Source organism: Schistocerca piceifrons, chromosome 3 (assembly GCF_021461385.2).
Source record: "Schistocerca piceifrons isolate TAMUIC-IGC-003096 chromosome 3, iqSchPice1.1, whole genome shotgun sequence".
Classification (NCBI taxonomy): domain Eukaryota; kingdom Metazoa; phylum Arthropoda; class Insecta; order Orthoptera; family Acrididae; genus Schistocerca; species Schistocerca piceifrons.
Window position 1 is genome coordinate 169,560,469 of NC_060140.1, and position 22,566 is coordinate 169,583,034.

The 22,566-nt window shown below is 39.9% G+C and overlaps 1 protein-coding gene across 2 annotated transcripts in view; it reads right to left on the minus strand.

Moving 5' to 3' along the window:
* LOC124787925 (casein kinase I) overlaps positions 1-22,566 on the minus strand; it is a 107,622-nt gene that overhangs the window by 35,883 nt on the left and 49,173 nt on the right. For both annotated transcript variants that reach the window (XM_047254913.1, XM_047254912.1), the window contains exons 3-4: positions 5,270-5,495; positions 4,939-5,078 (exon numbers count right to left, since the gene is read on the minus strand). In XM_047254913.1, coding sequence (XP_047110869.1) covers positions 4,939-5,078; positions 5,270-5,495 — 366 coding nt within the window. The remainder of the gene's footprint in view (positions 1-4,938; positions 5,079-5,269; positions 5,496-22,566) is intronic.

Consider the following 22,566-nt stretch of genomic DNA (forward strand, 5'->3'; position numbering starts at 1 on the left):
GCAACAAATAATCAGTACACACTGTTGGTGCTACCGCCGGAATGTCACATAATCAAAAAGTGGTTAGGGGAACGTAACGGCCAGAGAGGCCCTTGCACCCTGCGGCATGCCATTCCAAGAGGAATGACAAAACACTGTATCAGTCCATTAACAGGATTATCTAGTTAGTGAAACATGTTAAATAAACAGTGAAGGAACAGGAAAACACTAGAGTTATATGCAGAACATAAATAAACAAAGTAAATATGTAAAGCACTCTATACTAGGTGAAGCCAGAAGCAAGATACATAGAACAGAGGTTGGTTGGTTGTTTTGGGGAAGGAGACCAGACAGCGTGGTCATCGGTCTCATCAGATTAGGGAAGGATGGGGAAGGGAGTCGGCCGTGCCCTTTCAGAGGAACCATCCCGGCATTTGCCTGGAGTGATTTAGGGAAATCAGGGAAAGCCTAAATCAGGATGGCCGGACGCGGGATTGAACCGTTGTCCTCCCGAATGCGAGTCCAGTGTCTAACCACTGCGCCACCTCGCTCGGTAGAACAGAGGTGTTCTGAGATTGGAGTAGAATGTTGTCTTACAAAGCAAGGTAGGTATTGGGTACAAAATCACTTTGCCAATTAGGCACTTTTGTCGACTCTTGTTTTCTCACTTTATAAATTTCAAGCTCTTCTAGCAACTTAAGAGCATGGCCTTTTTCCACCCTGTGCAGAATACGCACACTATTCTCAATGACCAGTTTCTGATAAATGCTCTATCAAAGCAGTTTTGTTAGGTGGCTGTGAATGTTCCTTAAACCTTATGCTGATACAATATTCATCACAGTTATTACAATCAATCCTGTATATGCTGCAGCCATCAAATTTATCATCTGTCCTTTTCCATTTATGTTTTACTCGGAGTTTTAGGGTGGTGTTAACTTGAATGCCATCTCTAGCCTAATGTAAGGGCGTGTGACATCATTTACCGGAAACCCATTAGCTACAGCCATTTACTTTAAAATGCTGTGTTCTTTATGTATTTCAAGCTGGTTAATAGAGCTCTCTTTTTCAACTTCCATAGTAAAAGTTATTTTTGGGTGCATGCTACCTATTGCTTGGGCAATGCGTTAACGTCACTGGTGTCACCCTCCATCAGTAGGAAAATGTCAACAACTTACCGTTGAAAAATCTTGACCTTACTAATAAGGAAGTTGACAACAAACATAAGTTTTCGATTTTCAGAAAACCTATATGTACAGACATCATCATCAACGCCAGTTCATGCCATCCTCCACAACATAAAAAGGCCTCCTTCACCTCAATGATTCACCGGCTCCTTCGTCTACCTTTGACCGAAAGCGAAATACGTAAAGAACTCAGCATTTTAAAGTAAACTGCTGTAGCTAATGGCTTTTCTGTAAATGACGTCACTCACCCTTAGACTAGGCTAAAGAGACTTATAATAAACAGCAGGCAGGCAGGCAGGCAGGCACACGCGCACACACACACACACACACACACACACACACACACACACACACACACACACACACACACACACACACACAGAAACTAGAACAATAAAGAAATAACAAAAACCATCCATATGAAAGTTCATGGCCAAATGTCCCTGGCAAATAGAAATATGTTTCTGGAAATCTGAAGTTAGATGTGGCTTTCAAGTTAACACCACCCTAAAACTGCGAATAAATCAAACGCAAAAGGACATATGATAAATTTGATGGTTCCAGAGTATACAGGACTGATTGTAATAACTGTGATGAATATTGCATCAGTCAAATGGCTGTTCCTTCAACGTAAGGTTTAAGGAACATTCAAGCCACCTAACAAAACTGCTCTGAGACAGCATTTATGAGAAACTGGTCATTCTATAGAGAGCATTGAGAATAATATGCATATTCTCCACACAGTGGAAAAAGGCGTGCTCTTAACTTGTTAAATAGCTTGAAATTTATAAAGTGAAAAAACGAGAGTCAACAAAAGTACATAATTGGCAAAGTGATTTTGTACCCCAACCTTGCTTTGTCTGACAATGTTCTACCCCAATCTCAAAGCACCTCTGTTCTATGTACACATATCAAAGCAAGTTTTGCATCACCCCAGTTTCCAGAACTCCTGAAGATAGGCATTGACTGTGGATATGGTATCCCAGACAGAGTGACTATTCAGAGATGTCACTGAACCCGCCTAAACATGTGAACAACCATGCATGAGCAGCACCTATTAGACACAAGTGTCCGACACCCAATCAGTTCCAGTCATTACACCAAGAAGGAGACACATGGCTCATGTTGTTGTGTTCTGACATAGAGGGATGCAGAGAGACAGGAACTGTCGATGACATGCCTTGCTCAGGCTGCCCAAGGGCTACTACTGCAGTGGATGACCGCTACCTACGGATTTTGGCTCTGAGCAACCCTGACAGCAATGCCACCATGTTGAATGACGCTTTTTATGCAGTAACAGGACATATGCTTCACACTCCATGCCCATGATGAGGTCTATCTTTGCAACCACAACACCATGCAGCACGGTGCAGATGTGCCCAAAACCCTGCCACACGGAATGTTCAGGACTGGCATCACATTCTCTTCACCGATGAGTGTCGCATATTCCTTCAATCAGACAATCATCGGAGACATGTTTCAAGGCAACCCGGTCAGGCTGAACACTTTAGACACATTGTCCAGCGAGTGCAGCAATGTGGCCATGTGGAGGTTCCCTGCTGTTTTGGGGTGGCATTATGTAGGGCCGATGTTAGCTGCTAGTGGTCATGGAAGGAGCTGTAACGGCTGTACAGTACATGAATGTCCTCCTCCAACCGACAGTGCAACCATATCGGCAGCATGTTGGCGAGGCATTCGTCTTCATGGATGACGATTCGTACCCCCATCATGCACATCTTGTGAATGACTTCCTTCAGGATAACGACATCCCTCTACTATAGTGGCCAGCATGTTATCCAGACATGAACACTTTCGAACATACTTGGGATAAATTGAAAAGGGCTGTTTATGGACGTGACCCACCAACCGTGCCGAGAGATCTAAGCCGAATCGCCGTTGACAAGTGGGACAATCTGGATCAATAGTGTCTTGATACGGGCATGCATCAATGCAAGAGGACGTGCTACTGAGAATAATAGATACCGGTGTGTACAGCAATCTGGACCACCACCTCTGATGATCTCGCTGCATGGTGGTATAACGTGCAATGTGTGGTTTTCATGAGCAATAAAAAGGGCAGAAATGATGTTTATGTTGATCTCTATTCCAATTTCCTGTACAGGTTCCAGAACTCTCAGAACAGACGTGATGCAAAACTTCTTTTATGTGTGTCTCTTGCTTCTGGCTTAACTAGTATAGAGTGCTTTACATATTTACCTATGTTGTGCATGTAACTAGTGTTTTCCTGTTCCTTCTCTGTTTATATAACATTTTTCACTAACTAGACAATCCTGTTAATGATCTGATACAATGTTTTATCATTCCTCTTGGAACGGCATGCTGCAGGGTGCAAGCACCCCTCTGATCTTTATGTTCCCCTAACTACTTTTCAACTATGTGGCGTTCTGTCATTAGCACGAACAGTATGTGCTGACTATTTGCTGCAGTCTGTTTCAATTCATTGGGCTTCTTTAGCCATTTGTTTTGTAATTTTTATATTATTCTGTTTATTCTGAAAGCAGTTTATTATTCACCTCACATCTAAAATATCACCACTAGTGCGTACCAAAATTACTGTCACTTACCTTTTTCCTTTTTAACAAGCTAACTTTTGTCGTGCTACAATGTATTGCATTTTATTATTTTTATGACTTTTACACCTTATAAGCTCAGTACAGACTTTACTGACAGTAGTCCACTTTTTATTTTACATCACACAATTATCATTGAATAATGTGTGTACACCTACAGTAGTCGCATCAGGAGAGCTTGTGACACAAATATTTTGTTGCTACTGTATGGCAGTTTGTTTTGAACAGTAACACTACTGATTAGATGACTCTTGTATATATTGTATATATTATTTTGTGTTTGACGTTTGACGCTGTCACTATGGGTCCTGTATATTAGGACATGTTTTTTATAGAAAAGGTATGTCTATCATTAAAGCACACAATTTTCGCATGTATGTCAGTAATATCTCTCATCATGGCCCATTTTATTGATTTAAGCTGTAGACAATCCACTAGTTGCTTTTGTGTTTTTCCCATATTTTGCTGCATATCTGAAGATGGTCATTGCTGACCCAAACCAGTAGTCTGAGGATGTTCAAGTTTGTGACCATAGACGTGAAATAAGGGAGATATATTCTACATTTTCTGGTCAGTGTGCCATTAGTGACCATGTCGCAGCCTGTGGTCTCTAATTACGTTATTCATCAGTAGATATTTTAAATCCAATTCACAAGACAGCACAGGATAAAATTTCATAGTTCAGCTGTGGTACATGTTCTTTTAAGATGTAGAGACTACTGATTAATTTCCGATTAATACCAATTTCCCCTTCCTACATATCTGGTTTTTATTTTCGTAACACATGATCATGATCATTTAATACATTCTGGACACTACTCCTAGAATATATGCACAATCTTATCTAAAAGACAATTATTGATCATAATCAGACATGTTTCTCTTTTTCTGACGAAGGCTGTGGCCGAAAGCTTTGTGCAAGTGCCTTTCAATTGTGCCTGTCTGCAACTTAACATGTAATCTTTAGTCTATTTTTCCTACATTTTTGATATTCGTATTAGTCATAATGAATCATGTGAACAACACATGTGACAGTACCGTACAAGAGCAAAAAAAGCAGAAACAATAAATCACAAATGTTGCATCAAATTACAAAGATTTTATACTGGATAATAAACAAATACTATTGCTGTATTTCTGCTGGATCTTCCCAACTGCTGTGATTTTAATTTTATTTTTCTTACCTTTGTTCAATTCCTAAATGAGCGTTAATGCTGGCATAACGTGCAGTGCCTGTTAGGTTTTTGTCTTCACGATATATTATGTGCTGGCGTGTTCGATTATCACGGAACTTTTTTGCTAATCCAAAATCTATCAAGAAAAGCTGAAAGAGAACATTGATGAATACTTTATTAAAAACTTGCAAACAAAGTAAATTTAAAAATCAGTATTACCCACTGAAATATAATACAAAGATTAATTAAAAACTTAATATGTAACAATTTATGATAGAAGTTACAAGCTGAAATACTGAAAATCCATTTAATGTACATGAAGACATTGCTGAAATATTACCTTATTACAATGCCTGCCAATACCCATGAGGAAATTGTCTGGTTTGATGTCTCGATGTATGAAGCTCTTACAATGCACAAATTCCACACGTGCTATCATCTGGTCAGCTAACATCAAAACCGTCTTGATTGTGAAACGGCGCGAACAGAAATTGAAGAGATCTTCTAGAGAAGGTCCCAGTAAATCCATAACAAGAACATTGTAATCGCGTTCTTGACCATACCATCTAAAATGAAAAATTAAGAACACTTACTGGATGGAACCAAAATGTGGACACTAGAATAAATTTAGCATCTCTTCCCATTCTAGAGCCAAATTTGAATCTTTTTACTCATATTAAGATCTCAAAGTGTCTAAAAAAGGCAAGAAAGAGAGAAAACTAGAAACCAGACATCTTTCAATAGTTTTTTAGTAGTATATAACAAGATTATTGTTTATACACAAATAACTGAAGCAGAAGTTGTCATACATACTACTATAGTTTCTTCTTGATAATGCTGAGTTTTTCAGATCCTGTCACATCAAGCATATGATAGGTACAGGGAAAGTGAATAAACCATTTAAGAAACAACTTCAAATTAAGTGTTCATGTTATATTATAGCAATATATGAAAGCTTTGTAAGATGAGCCCTGGGCAAATTAACAATACCTAGTACATACTGTATCTGCACTAATAACTAAAGTGGAGCAGTGGAATGCTTTCCTAATGCCAGTAAAAAATTTTCTGACAATATGAAAATATTACATAATCCTACAGCAAGGCAAGAGAACTTGCACATACTTTTTCTTGACTGATACGAGATGCAGGTGTGAGTAGAAGAGCAAGCAAGCCATGATGCAACACAGATTACTGTTGGGCCAGCAGTAGTGGGGATGGAACAAGCTGGATGGAGCAAGCTCTACCTCCTTTATGTATTACAGCCAGTTACTTGTGTTTTATGTATAAAATCTCTTAACATAAATCATTCTGTGGCAAATGAGCTCTTTCCAGGACCGAATTGTATGCTGTGTGCATAATGAGTCAGGAACTGCTTCACCACTTTGTTTATTGCAAAAATACCTTGAGCTAATAAGTGTGTGTGTGTGTGTGTGTGTGTGTGTGTGTGTGTGTGTGCGTGCGCGCGCTCCTAAATCACTGGACCAATTTCAACCAAACATGGTACACATATCACTATCAGGCAACAGTCACTGTGGTGATAACCCACCTACTTATTATAGTTCAGGAGGTATGGTATCAAATAATTAAATGTGTCAACAACTGCCACACTATGCATTAAGTTTATAAATATATTTATTTTTTACTACTAAGACAGTCCTACAATCTAGTCAAATTAAGGAAATCCCAGACGTCTGGCAGCGCTTTTGACAGCTTTCAACTTCTAAGCACAGACATCTGCAGGAGAAAACGAGCAATCTACTGACTTTGAAGAAGCATTGCCATAAAAAGTTTCCAAAATCAACTGCACAAGCATGAAGCAGCTATACTCATACATCAGTACATTATGTAATAATCTTTTGTACAACAGTTTCATAATTTCAAAGGTGTTTTCACGAATACTTGGATGTCAATTTTTTTTCCAGCATTACACTACCAACGAAGTTCAGTTTTTGTTTTTGTGTCTAACAGAAAATTGGAAAAATGAATAACCGGGTAATGCCAGCTTTGTCATCTAGTATATTGTAAGTTTCTTCAAAATATTTGAAATATTTGGGATTGCTGAGAACAACCATCTGAAAGGAAAGGATTGCAGAAGGCGGAAAATTAAAGAGGATAAAATATTACTATGAAACATTCAACATAAGGAAGCACTTGGTATAATAAACTTTATATTCTTTAGTAATAAACTGGTTTTTGTATTAGGCCTATTTCTGAAATCTAAGTGAATAATATAGGAATAAAAATACAAAAATAAATACAGAAATTTCAATTAAAGTGACTTGAAAGAATATGCTACCAAAAAGGCAGTGGATATGATATTTTCCACCAACAAAATCAAACATTGCAACTCATGTAACAACAATCGTAACTATTTACCATGGACCAAAGCAGTGAGGATAAAATCGCAAAACATCACGGTGACAGGACTGTAGAAACTCATTGAAGTGGAAAGCATGTTTTTCGCTCCCGATGAAAAGATGCAATACATTAAAAAATTCTATCCTAAAAAATTCAGGCCCTAAGCAAACTATGAACGGGATCCACTATCTATTGTGGATATTAATGCTGAAAGAGGATAAAATATTACTATGAAACATTCAACATAAGGAAGCACTTGGTATAATAAACTTCATATTCTTTAGTAATAAAGATGAAGCATTATATATCACACACAAGGGAACTCAAGTGCCCATTTCAAATATTGAACACCAAACGCAAGCACGAAGTCTTAATAACATTCGTTTGTGATTTTATACTGTGGAATTAAGTCTTTGAAGCTTTTAATGTCTCTCATTATGTACAAGCCCACATAAATGGTAGACAGTGCAAGTCCCTAGGTTACCTGAAGTATTTACTTTGTGTGTGCTCTGACAATTGGCATCGCTGCATTTTAACTTAACTGACGAAGGCATAAGATATTAAGTTTTTTAACTGCATGAGTAAACTTTCGAAAAAGGAAGAAAAACTGCAAGTGATTTATAAACGCTTCTATGACAGCGTTGTCACGTCTGTCATATTTCGTGCGTATTATCTTCAACACAAATAGTACGACACATGTTTACCTTCTGCTCTATAACCGCAAGTCGACTTTGTAATCTATCTGGGGAACGAAAACTTATTTTACAAATATTTGAAACTGCGTCCATTTAACATTGCTTCTTGAACTACAAATTTGCTACGCATTAGCTGTGGCGTAGAGATGCAAGAGTAGCGACACTGCGGCATTGTTCCGCCATCAGGCGGGCTCCGCGGAAAGTGTGTTACCGTGTCAGCTTACACTTTCTCCGGTTGTAAGCGAACCCTGTGCCAGGGCACACCGTGAGAGCAGCGAAACGTACCATGACTGTCATCAATTCTAGCCGCCATCGTCGCACTTGGAAAAGCATACGTGACACCATTTCTACTAAGGCAGCATTTTTAATCAAGATTTTTTTTTGTCACATCTGACCGCTTCGGACACACACACACACACACACACACACACACACACACACACAGATTATACATATTATTCCACTTTTGGTTCCAGCGACATTTATACGGCTTATGTAACAGGCTCTTTTCCAGGAAAAGAATTCGATAAGTAGAAGACTAACACTGTTATGATTCACCTTCATGGAGCTGAATTATGAAGTCACCCCAGATATGAGCGCACTTGGCAATGGCAAACGTGTAACACTAGTGTTTAACCTACTAACAACTGTGAAGTGTTAATACAACGCACTAATCCACATCGTCAAAAAACAGACGCGCGCGAAAGTGACAGCTGCGACGTCCACCAGAGTGAATCTGGCTATACTTCATGATCATCTAAAATGATAGTGACCTAAATCGAATCAGTTGCGACGGTAATTTTCATGGCAGGGCAATTCTTTATACTTGGCATTTATTGTATGCACTTAAACTGCAGTGGGAAGTATAACTACCTCATCCTTGGAATTTTTAGGAATTTGGGAAATGGCAATGTTGGAACTAAACACATACAGAGACGGACAGACGTAGTCAAGACCATGGATGAGCAGCTTTGAATGTTTAATTAATTGAGTCAGAAGGCGGAATTACTTGTTTCGTGATTCCACTGACGCGTTATCGCTCAGAATACGTGTGTATTACGCAAACGCCATTTACCGTAACAATGTTACGTTACCCTATGACAAGTATTCAATCACGCTCTAATATGACAGTATGCATAGTAAACGGTGGAAATGTTGACGTTTGTACCTTGAGAACTCAATCATTCGTGTCTGCTGCCATACAGTTCAGCTACGCGTGATCACATATTCCACTTAGGGCGGTAAGGAAAGAGACGATCCCCGAGGAGAGAACAACCATCCCGCGTATACACGAGCCAAATAAAACACGTAAAGAAATTGGAGAAGCTTTACATATAAATTCGACCACTGTGTGTTGTCAACCAACACTATGAAATGAGGAATACCATAGTGAATCAGTCTAGGAGAAGTGCTCTGCCAAAAGTTTCTTCTAGAACTAGAAGACAATTGGTAAAGCAAAATTTCAGAACAACAACAACAGAAATTAGAGTACATCTGGAAGAAAATCTTGGGAAGGTGGTTCATGAAACAACAGTTCGCTGGGTTCTAAACAGTATAATTCCATAACGCCAAGAAGAGAAGCTTATGTAAAGCAAACAAGAACAAGAGTTTAGTATTCGCCACTACGTATGTAACTAAGAAAAATGAGTTTTGAGATTGTGTGTTATGGTCATAGGGTTCAATGAACCATCTGCCAGGCACTTTGTGAACTGCAGAGTAATCATGTAGATGAAGATAAAGGCAATCATGTAGATGAAGATAAAGGCAATCATGTAGATGAAGATAAAGGCAATCATGTAGATGAAGATAAAGGCAATCATGTAGATGAAGATAAAGGCAATCATGTAGATGAAGATAAAGGCAATCATGTAGATGAAGATAAAGGCAATCATGTAGATGAAGATAAAGGCAATCATGTAGATGAAGATAAAGGCAATCATGTAGATGAAGATAAAGGCAATCATGTAGATGAAGATAAAGGCAATCACAAGTTCATCTACAACACACCACACACAGTCACAATACCACCTCAGTCACAAGACTTGAAGCGACCTAGAACATCTGACAAGAACATTATCAGGAAACACAACGTTAAAAGTAAGCTAAGAGTGAAGGACGTTCTGCAGGAATGGAATAACATTGATTTCGGATGTAACCTGCAAGCACGTACTTCAGTAAATGAATGTGACATTAACAATGAAATAAAGGTGTTTTAAGCCAAAAGAGAGATTCGTTTATTTTAAGTTAAATGTTCTCTTTTACTGGCATAAAGTTTACATTCGAATACTTCTGTCCACTTCTACAATCCTGTAATTTACACAGCGTTATTAGCGTGTAAATAATTTTTTTGCAAAATAAAAAATAACTCCCTAGAATGGAAGCAGCTACGACAGAAGCATCAATTAGAGGGTAAAAAATGGGATATGTGGTAAATCCATTCCAAGCTATTAACACTTTTTCTGTGAAGCGATATTCTATACCTGGCGAAATTACCAGACAATCAAGTGGTTCTCCAACTTCATCAAACTTTTCAGTTCACACCACGTTTCCACTTTTTATAAAATTTCAAAATATTTTTAAGTTTGGCACTTGACTCGCCTACTTGGCATGACAATTTTTATGCTGTGCCTGCAAAATCTGCCACATTCAAGCAGAAAGTAGTTTTTAAATATCACGAATTTTAAAATAAATCTTATGATCGCATTACACACTTTGGAGAAGTTGACACCAGTGATTTATCTTTCATACATGTTAAGGACCTTAGTTGGTATGTACCCTAGCATAAAGGTAACTACAGATGTATTGAAACTGACTGGACTTTTCCCTCTACGTTTTACTCCATACATTTGACATTTGGCCACGTGTAAATGACAGAACAGGAAATACTTGGGAAATGTACACTTAGGAGAGATATGGATGATTTCCTATGAGCAAAGATGTCTAGCACAGATGTTCTGGAAGCACTGTGGAATTCACAATGAGATATAGTGATAACCACTTGTATAGATGTCATAGCTGTTACCGGTTTATTAGTTTCACCACGCGTCGTTGGACAAGAGGCACGCTGAATCACGTTACAACGAAGGGGAACTCGGGTGGTGAGTTGGGGAGGGGTGGGGATAGGTGAGGAGAGGGGGGGAGGGGCGGGGCCTGGTCGTTCTCACAGCAGATATGCGCGTGACTACTGCTTTCTTTTTCTTCGGAAAGTGTCATTGCGACTCACGATTTTAAGAAAGCTGCTATGCCTTAAGATGTACGTAGAGGGTGGCAATCTTTTTCTTTGATCTCTCTGATGTAGTTTCTTTACACCATATCGCTTCAGTAGGATATTTGCGTTCTTTTCTGTCCATCAGGCTTTAGACACCCACTTTAACATCATCGTCAATGATTATACAATTCTTACTTCGCTCTTTGAAAACGAAGCTTCATAACCGTGAAGATAAAAGCAATTCAAGTATCTCCCCTTAAGAAAACTGTCATTTCCTAGTAACTTACAGCTTTCCTCTGCACAGGGTCAATTTATGTGTATTAATCGTATGTAGTTTCTTCCGTTTGCTTCATTGATTTCTTACGTATTTGACAAATTTATCTCTTTTTAGCTTCAGCTAATACTAGTATCTGGAAACGCTGTGATGTACTTGCCTTTCTTCCTTCCTGTGCTAATTGAGAGCTGCGATAAGAATTAAATGATGACGTACAAACTGCCCAGTGTATAAATGTCGGATAGTGGATCGTATACAGATTTCCGTTCCTCTTGTTAGGATAGGTTATTTTCAACAAGAAATCCATGGCGAATACGACTAACGGCTCACTGCTTGGGAAATGGTAATACAACCACATATTAACATTTAGGGGAGAAGTTATCAGACAATATCAATCAAAGGAAGCCGCAGCTTGCAACTCTCTCAACACGCGTGTCTCAAGCGTCATGTGAGCAGCTACTTCTGCGGCCTCTCATCCCCTCCACCGGCTGAGACGCGCCTCGTCTTTGTTTATTAATGAAACCGAACGTCTGTCTCGCAGTTCCTTCAGCCACATCTCATCAGTTGCTGCTTCCAAACGGGACGATGGGGATCTACACTACACATCCGGACTTTGTTATGGCGTTTCTTTCACAGGGACACAAGTTTTATAAAATCCATTGGTACTGCGGATCTCAAATTTATAAGAAACTGGTCTTAACACAATTCTGTCATTTGGGCTGGCATTAGGAAGTCTGTTCGGCCACTCATTGCTGAGTAACATTTGTTGTTAGCAACTTTAAAAACTAAAAGTTCGATGATTTTCCATCTGCCTAAACCTTTGTTCTTTCTCACGAGACTTGTATCTCTGCGTTTAACAACTCAAATTGCTGCGTGAGATTATTTCTGGTGCAACACAAGGATTTTCACGAGTTTGAGCATAACCAACTTCTGTCTTCGTTTGAAATTTCTTCCGCCTCTTCGGTTGGCTCCTCTAGATCATTTTCACTTTGTTCTGAATCTCACTCGCAGACGATGGTCCTGCTCCATCGAGACCTACTACGCAGCCCCTAGAAAGATCTGTGTGTATACAGATAGTTCTCTCGATGTCAGCCGAATAAGATATGGACAACGTAATACGCATCATTGCACCCTTCCATAGCCAATACACTTATTTTCGGCTTGCAACATATCAATGACTGTTTTAGATATATTGATTCGTTGTCTGTTTCTTTAATGTTGCTTACTGATTCACCTTGACTGTCGATTTTAATTATTTTAAAAAACCTGATTCTCTTGTAGTGGTGAGCGAAATTCAGTGCGTAACGCTTTCACCATAGTAAATACAGCTTTCTTTTCTTTCGATGCCGATCGTGGTATTTTGCTTAAAATGTCACCGTGAAATTTTAAAAAAGTTCATTTGAAAGTCAGCTGTTCCTTTCGTAAATCCAAGGCACGAACCCGCAGCACTTAAATTTCTCCTAGAATGAAATGTTTGCCGGCCGAATAGGCTGATAAAAACAGTAGAGCGAGGAAAGACTCATTTCCGAAGACGCGACTCAGATGTAAAAGCTGTTGTTGGACGCTTTCTTATTGATTCCAAACGTCATCCAGTATTACAGTTGTGAAATGACGTGAAACACGATACTACGAAGAGTGTCAACTTCGTTCTGAGTCGACGATGCGAGAGCGTGCTGAAATATACCTACGGATTTTTACGTGAATTCAAACGTTGTAAATAAAAGAAACATTAACATTTTAAACCTTTATTATTCATGTCTACATACTTCAGCCCACTGCCGATAGAGGAGCTCCGAATTGAAGCGTGTGAAAGGGTTGTGCACACACAACTATTCGGCGCGTGAGAAACAGCACGCTGTAATCGAGTTTCGAATTCGAAGAGGTCGATCACACATGGAGCACTCCCTCTCTTTCAGCATGACAATCCCAGACCATACATGAACGCTGCGACATCTGCAACAATACGACGCCTTGGGTCTACTGTCAAGGATTACCCTCCATAGAGCTCCCAATTGGCCCCATCCGATTTTCCAAAACTTAAAGAATACCTTCGAGGACTTCACTTTGATAGTGATGAAACGGTGCAAGCTGTTACGGCGTGAAGTCAGCGCCAGCACGCCAATCGGAAACGACAGAAGAGAAGGCTGTGAGAAGAGGTCAGCCAATCGCTCTCCGACCTACCTCCTTCCAGGAAGACAACGCGACAGCAGAGGCCCCTATGTGAAGACGGCATAAGCGCCGCGCCCGAGTGGTGGCAGCACAATTCGACAGCAACTTCAACGTTAGCCACTTCGTTAGCCGACGCATCGTAGCCTCTTAATTATCAATCTCTACGTAGCACAGTTACAGATCAGCAGTCACTGCAGTTCGGTCGACAGACTTGTTAGTAGCGGTCACAAGGACAACATTTTTATGTCGCCCTTTGCTTGCGACACATCTGTGTAATTGCAGTTGTGGATGATCATATCTATATGACTACAAGAATTCATAATATCAAAGTTAAATATTTGTACTTGTCTTGTTGTACAAACTGGTCTCTCGTTGGGAGAATGTGTTAGTCGTGGGAGGAGGGGGGGGGGCGCTTTTGAGAAATAAATATGCAGAAACGAGGACAAAGATTCAAAATGTTAATAACGTTTATTTAATTTCAAAAGCTTTTAGAGTTTTCACATATATTCGGAGGCATTACTTTTCAGCACGCACTCGCGTACAATGTGGAATCTGACTATAGTGAATCGAAATGATTCTGAAAAACTTTTTCCTTCAACTAGTCTGAAAACATTGGTAGTATTTATACTAATTTCTGCTGGCACAGAGCCTCCTACGGCAATCCAATCACCAGTTAATTCTTCCGTTGTAAACGCTTGGTAACCGCATCCTGAAATCTCTGACCTATACTTCTACTGTGTAATTAGTATCAATGCCTTATTGATCGCCTAAAAGCAGTAAAAGCCTTCGCAGCACACAGAACTTGCTCCGTCTTTCACTCTACTGTATGAGGCCAAGTTAAATTTTCCAGGTGATGCTGAGTTTCTTTTATTGCAATAGATGCGCTTAGTTGCTGATGCACTAATCAAACAAAGTACCTCATTATAATTCTCTAGCCACAGGCCTCGTGTTCTGAAGATCTCATTTAACATCGACTTTCCGTGTAAGTGAAATCACAGTAATGAGGTTGGTCTACTCCCGTAACACCTATTGAACGTACACTTGTCCGTGTTTGAGGATGCAACTATAAGGGAATATTTTCAAAGGTTATATATAACACTCCAATGATAAAATTCAATTCATGTCATGCACATGGTGTAGTGATAAGACTTAGGAATCAAAATGTTGGGACAAGGCGATGGAATTTCAACAGTATTGTAGCACTATTCTAGTTAGACAATCAACAGCTACTGACCCACGAGGCGTCGTCGTTCATGACTAACGACTTTCTTTGTATAGGGTTATAAGAATCGAACGACTTCTCCTCGTGGGTCAATAGCTTTCCATACATATGAGGTGTCCCAGAAATGTTGGGACGAACTTAAGAGGCGTTGTAGAGGGTTTCATGAGGAACAAATCGAGGACAGGAACCAGTGTCCGGAAACGTCACCCACCGACGCTACAGAGCGTCGTAGTTATAGGCGCCGGCGCCTGCCACTGGACTACCCCTTCGGCAGCAAACAAACGTGACTTTGTACGCTGACGAACAGTAGGCAGTACGTCAAGCAACGGTATTTGTTTTTCAGTGATCGCGACTGATTGCCACGATCGCCAGTGGAGAAGATGGGGCTAGCTGATGCTGAGACATGTTTTGCCTCTTATGAATGTGCTCTGCTGCCTTTGTGGATGTCAGCTTCGACCACGGGTTTCCATCCACAGTTTTTTTCCTGTATCCAGAAAAACGTTTTAGAGGGTTCCAGGAGAAAAATTTCTAATGGAAACCAGCGTCCGAAATCGTCATCCAATGAGGCAACAGTACCTCGCATTCATAGCAGACAAGGGCTTTCCGCGCAGCAGCTAGCTCCAACAGCAGCTAGCTCCAATAGCAGCTAGCTCCAATAGCAGCTAGCTCCATCTTCTCCACTGACGATCGTGGCAATCAGTACAAAGTCAAATTTGGTGCGTAACGGGTGGCCTAGAGGCCGAAGTCAGAGCTTATACCTCGATACTCAGTAGCATCTTGTGAAGGACTTCCTCTACACCGAATCGCCGTTGAGGGTGGGACAATCGATAACCTTGTGGATAGTATGCCACGATGAATACAGGCATGCGTCAATGCAAGAGGACGTGCTACTGGGTATTATGATACCCGTTTGTACAGCAATCTGGGCCAACACCTCTGAAGGTCTCGCTGTATGGTGGCAAAACATGCAACGTGTGGTTTTAATGACCAATAAAAAGGGCGGAGATGATGTTTATGTTGATGTCTATTCCAATTTTCTGTACAGGTTCCGGAACCGAGGTGATGCAAAACTTTTGTTTTTGATGTGTGTACATGAGGAGGAATGTAATGTCCAACTTACGGCAGATATAAGTCGCGGGACACGAAAGGGAAGAAGTGGTTGAGAAGGGAGTAGGGTAGGGTTGTAGCCTACATGGCTATGTTATTCCATCTGTACACTGAACGAACAGTAAAGGGAGTCAACGAAAAATTTTGAGCAGGAATTAAAGTTCAGGGAGAAGAAACAAAAACTTTCAGGCTTGCTGAGGACACTTAATTCTGTCAGAGAGAACAAAGGACTTGCAAGAGTAGTTGAACGGAATTCACAGTAGCTTGAAAGGAGGATATAAGACGAGTTTCAATGGAAGCAAAACAAGGGTAATGGCATGTAATCGAATTAAATCATTCGTTGGTGAGGGAACTGGATCAGAAAATCAGACACTGAAGTAACAAATGAGTTCTGCTATTTGGAAGCAAAATAACTGATAATTGCTGAAGTGGAGGGGATATAAAGTTTAGAATGAAATGGCAAGAAATGTTCTACAGAAGAGGAATTTGACATCGAATATAAATTTAAGTGTTACGAATATTTTCTGAAGGTATTTGTCTGGAGTTTCGCCTTGTACGGAACTGAAATATGCATGATGAGCAGTTCAGAGAAGGAGAGACTAGAAGCTTTTGAAATGTAGTGCTACAGAAGAATGCTGAAGATCAGATGGGGAGATTGTGTAAACTAATGAGGTACTGAATAGAATTGGGAAGAAAAGAAATCTATGGCATAACTTGACTAAAAGAAAGTATCGGCTGATAGGACACGCTCTGAAGTTCAAGGACTCGTCAATTTGGTATATGAATGAAGTGCGCGGAGTAAAAATTGCAGAGGTAAATCAAGAGACGCGTACAGTAAGCAGGTTCAAATGGATGCGGGTTGTTGTAGTTGTTCGAAGATGACGAGCCTTGCACAGGATTGAGTAGCACGGAGAGCTGCACGAAACCAGTATTTCGACTGAAGACCAGAATAACACATGCACGCTACGAGAAATACCCTGGCAGTCGTAATGCTATCTGAAAAAAAGTATCACCTGCACTAAAGCTTATTAGATGCACTGGGAACAGCACCGCATTTTTAAAATCCTTATGCATTGTATAAATGAAATTGATTAACTGGCCAATCTGGAACTGAATCCAACACGACAGTGATGTATATGGCTCACGAAAAAGCGCAAAATTTGCTCCAGCACCCATAAAATTTGGTGTAAGTGAAGGAGCACATTAAACTGAATTTAGCTACACTGTTTGCAAATACACAATTTGTACTAAAACAGTCTCCTGGACTGTCAGCCATTTAATGGACCGGTAGACTCAATGGATGGGAGAACTATAAAGTGTACTATCGACCAAAGCTTAACCCAAAAAATATGATAGTCATGAATGCTGAGACAAATGGTAAAAATAATCTCAATACCTATTGGATTTTATGAACCGGCGACTAAACTCAAATGTACACAATTAATGGAAGATACACAAAGTCATAAACCTTCCAATCAGATACTAGAAGATTTTATTCCATGACAACGAATTTACAATTTTGTGAAATGTACTATGGTCACTTCGACAGGCAAGTGAAAATGCGAAATCACACGTTTCGTTCGAAAATTACGGAAAAAACTAGCACGGTAGTGACGAAACAGAACCAATTTTATGAAATTTACAGACGATCAGTGTTCTCGTTTTGAATAAAATCAGTTTGGGCATTAGCCCTCATGATTCTGAAACAACTGTAACAGCAGCGACCAAACTGCCCTACTAGCTTACGAACTGACAATGGTCGTAGAGACCGACGCACTTATCAGTCCTCTCACTGGGTACATAGCCTTCTTCGTATGAAATTATTTGAATGGATGTTCCTAAAACTTTTCTATCTTTACACAACAACAATCACTAAGACAGCAAACCACAGTATTTTTTTCATTATTACGAGTAGCATTTCATCAGCTGCTTAAAGAGGTTTTTTTTAATACATAAAGAAAATCTAGAGCAGCAGAGTTCTGATATAAAACTAACAGGAGATGAAATCCCGACAATAAATAAAGTACAGGTATTATCTCAGATAATGTTTACACAATAATTGCTAGTCAGGTCTAATTACACAATGTTTCTTTAAGTTGCACACATGCCTGTTTGTAATTCTGAAAGGGAACGCTGATAACCCCAAAACTCTCACGAACTATTGAAACATATCGAGCATATGACTTCAACCTGGCACAGATCGGAAACCTCTCCCAAATCTGAAGCGTTACATGTATTCAGAGACGGAAAGGGAACATTAAACTCCCTACAAGGGGTGGCACATCTATACTCGTGGCCAGTCGAGCAGCCGGGAAAGAATTTGTACGTTTCTTAGTAAGCAGTAACACTAGCAATAATGGTTTCTCATGTACGTCAATGCGTACACGACATAGGATGAAACAGCTGCCCCAAACCGAAAGGAAGTGATGTTAGTGGATTGCTATCGATCGAGATACGGTCTGCTTGGGCGCTGCTACTGCTGCTGCAGCAGCGAAAGCATTTTTTGCATCGTGGCTGGGAGGAAACGACAGCCGACCTCGATCATTATCTAACATGGGAAACAATTTTTCTTGTCAGAACTAAGCTCCACCTGGACTTATGATTGGGAACCTCAACTACCCTTTATAGAGAACCAGAACTAATTTTTCACTTTTCGATGTGTATAAAATTTGTCATTTTCAGTGCTTGATTTTTGTACGCATTTGTTGATATGGGAGATAGATGCGTTCAAAGGTATAATTATCACTGTAGAATGTAGAAGTTACTGGGTATAAATACCCCTAAATCAAATAACTCTATCCCCACTGCCTGAGAGCACCGCTATAAGCGGAAGTCGCTTTAAACTCCTCCTTGTAACGCCATTAACATTACACGTCTTTGAATCGAACTGCCATTCATCGATTATGATAAGTTCTTCCGCTTCTACGTCTCAATTTGCAAATATGGGTCTTTCCTTGAACAAAATATTGGCGTCTTAAGTATCACTATTCCCTTCCAGAATTGAAATCTCCTCCGGTATTGGAAAATTTGAGTTCGTAACACGTTGTCCAGCGACAATTCTGTTCTATAAGGCATCGGACAAAGTGGGCACGGCTGTGCGCTTTTACACGGTTGCCGAGTATCTGTATCGCTTCGGCCAGGTTCGGCTCCGTCCGCCCTCACTCGGCAAAGGAACAGCTGAGGCACTGGCTAGCCGACGTTACACAACGTCCGTCCACAAAGGCCACCCGTGAACCACAACGCAACTATAGTGTTAAAAAAGCAATCTGGCTTCCACAAGGAAGCATTCAAATTAAAACTCTTTAGGCATGTGACTAAACAGTTTTTCTGCAGGATGTTAAGTATTTACAGTCTTCGCTTTGTTAAAACAATATTTTTTTACGGGAAAGTTATAGTTGAACGTGTTTCGGAATGTTGCTTCCAGACAGGCAATTAACAGCTTAAAACACGTTGTGCACGCGGTGACAATTCACGAACATTTGTGTTATTACTACGTCTTAAATCAACTGTACATATTAACTGGAAAAGAAAACCACAGACCCACAACTGAAGCAACTGCGAAACAATCTTTGCAGGTCTGTAAGTTTAGTTCAACAAACCGTAAATGTTAAAGATAAACAGAATTAGGTCAAAAAACGAACAAAACATACTTGCTGTCTCGTTTCAATACTCTAATATATACGGATGCCAGAATTTTATCATAGAAAATCTTACCAATTTTTCCCGCAAGTACTCCGGTCTAGATTTATAATCTGGATACAGATTTTTATCATCTATTATGCAAGAAAGTACGGTGGCTTTTTCAAAACTCCCTGCAACGAGTGACGATAATCTAATTCAGCTTACTGCAGCTCAAAATGCATACTTTTCGTTAACAAAAGACTAAATTTAATTTGTCATCAGTCACTTGACATCCACTGCTGGATGAATACTTTCACTGCAGTTTTCCATGTGCCTGTGTTTTTTTTCTGTAACCTTTCTCGGCATCTAGCATCCATTTGCCTGTCGCCGTGTCCCGTCCGCCACTGCGGTAACAATTCGGGATCTCAGCCCAGTCTGTTCCCTGAAACAACTGTTCTCCTGTCTTTCCTAATCCCTAGTATGCGTTGCTTCATTGCTCGCTGAGCAGCAACCCACAGTTCTTAAATTTTTGCATTAAAACTTCGTGTTTCACTACCGCAAGAAAAAATTGGCACGTTGATTATGAACTTTCCCCTCATATACACATCGGAAACTTAGTGATTTTATTCTTTTGCTGTCCACCCGGTCGTCATCTTAAACCGTTTTAAAAACAGGATGTAATTATGGAGTTGAAGGAATTCAGACCTAATTTGTATTGTTTTCTTTCTTTTTTTGTAATTGAATTTCAAGCCAATTATCAAAATGCTGTAACTTCTATCCATCGTCAAAATTTACCTGCACCAGAGGTACACAATGCAGTGCAAAGTAAATGATATTTCAGATCTGTTCAAATGTTCTTTGAATTAGTACTTTCCCATTATTCTGGTGAAGTCTAACGGAAGCTGTTGTACTGACAAATGTCTTGAGCACATTATGATACGCTGTATCAATGATATGATCTCAGATGGAAAACCAGTACAATGCAAAGAGAGGATACTGGGGGGGGGGGGGGGGGGGGCTACACACGGGAAGTGAACTTTAAGTCGATGTTATAGAACGGGAAGAGGACGCAGATGAGGATGATATGATACTGCAAGTTGAATTTGACGGAGCACAGAAAGGCCTAAGCCGAAACAGGCCACTGGAGTAAACGAAGTTCTCTCTCAGCTACTGATATTCTTCAGTGGACCAGTCATGACAAAACTACTCCACCTGGTGCAAAGATACGAGACACCCGAAATAACCTCAGACCTGAAGAAAAATGTAATAATTCCAACTCGAAATAAAGCATTTTGCTGACAGATGTGAATATCAACGAACTATCAGTTTAGTAAATTGAGAAGGTGAGAGACAGGGTTGTATCTCCGATATTAATCTGTAGATTCAGCAATCAGTGATGACGCCAAAGAAAAATTCTGAGAAAGAAAGTTCAGGGAGAAGAAATAAAAACCTTCAAGGTTTGCTGATGACATTGTAATTCTTTCACGGACAGCGAAGGTCTTGGCAGTGCAGAGGAACAGAATGGACAAAGCCTCGAAAGGAGGATGTAAGGAGTTTTAACAAAAGCAGAATAAATGTAATGGAATGTAGTCGAATTTAATCAGGCGATGCTAACGACACCACCACCACCACCACCACCACCACAGTATTATTATACCAGCTCCACATCTAACACCAGGTTATTCCTTTGTTTTATCAAAATGTAATGTTATTCCCAATGCAGTTGCTATTAATTTTAGTGGATATCTTTCATACGGCATATAGGAGATAGAAGTCCTTTTTTATCTTGACGGTCTTTTCTTTTGAAGTTTAACAGTTCCAGTTGTTTCTACTTTTGAGGAACTTTCTTCTTAAAACATATTGCACATCATTTTCCAAGTTCAGTTTGTACTACTTTCCTTCAGATTTAACCATTTCTACTTGAACACTGTACTCTGGGAACATGTGTTGTCTCTTTTGCGTAGAGGAATGTCGCAGTGACAGCTCAGTAGCTTTACACCTAACACTAATTAGATTTGGGTTTGACTGCCATATTCGTAGACTGCAGAACCGCCGAAGAAACAACCGTCAGAAAGTGACCTACGATAAGCGGGGTACAGTTTTCAGGGGAACTGGATGTGAACAGTAAGCTCCCTTCCTAGATAAGAACGTTGTTTCTGCTGGGGCATTTCCTTACTCGGTTGGATATATTTGCAAACTGATCCGGAGTAAGGCAGGTACAAGGAACTTTGCAAGGTAATCGTAGTGTGCATTAATACGTAGCTTATAATAGAGGCAAACATAATAAAAAAGGAAGCAGGTATGATCACAGCCAGAGTGAGTATTTGGGAAGAACAGAAAACGATGAATTATAGTATACACAGTAATTACCCGATACACACACAACAAAAACAACAAAGGATGGTGTTATCTCATTGATCGACGTAGTATTAAACCGCTATGGAAAAGTGCCACAGTTTTGAGGCTGACGCCAGCTCTCGCTGATTTGTCACAGACAAAACGAAATTCGCTAAGGAAAGTGAGCACAGATATAAGTCACGGAACGACTTGAGTTCCAGTGACATAATACGCTGTTTATGCCCTTCCTAGTTACATTTTAGAGTTTCACAACAGAGCGCCGTATGTCTGAAGAACAAAGGACAATAGGGATGTTACGCATTAGAGTAATATTTATTTTGTTTTATGAAACTAAAGTATGCTCTCTGCGTTTGTTCACTCTCCAGAGACAAACAAATTTCCTTGTCTCAAGCCTCAAGCACCTCTTGACATGCATAAAATCTATCTTTTAAGCCAACTCGGCGATGTACGGCGCCAGCCGAGATATTTATAGAACGGCAAACACGAAAAACAATTTTATAAATTGTTTTCTTCAACGCAAACCGCAACTTCATTCGGTTTTATTCCTCTATGACGTCAATTTGATGAACGCATCTACATTTTCTTGTACTTACTGCTGCTCAAGAGGGCACATCGTGACAGACCA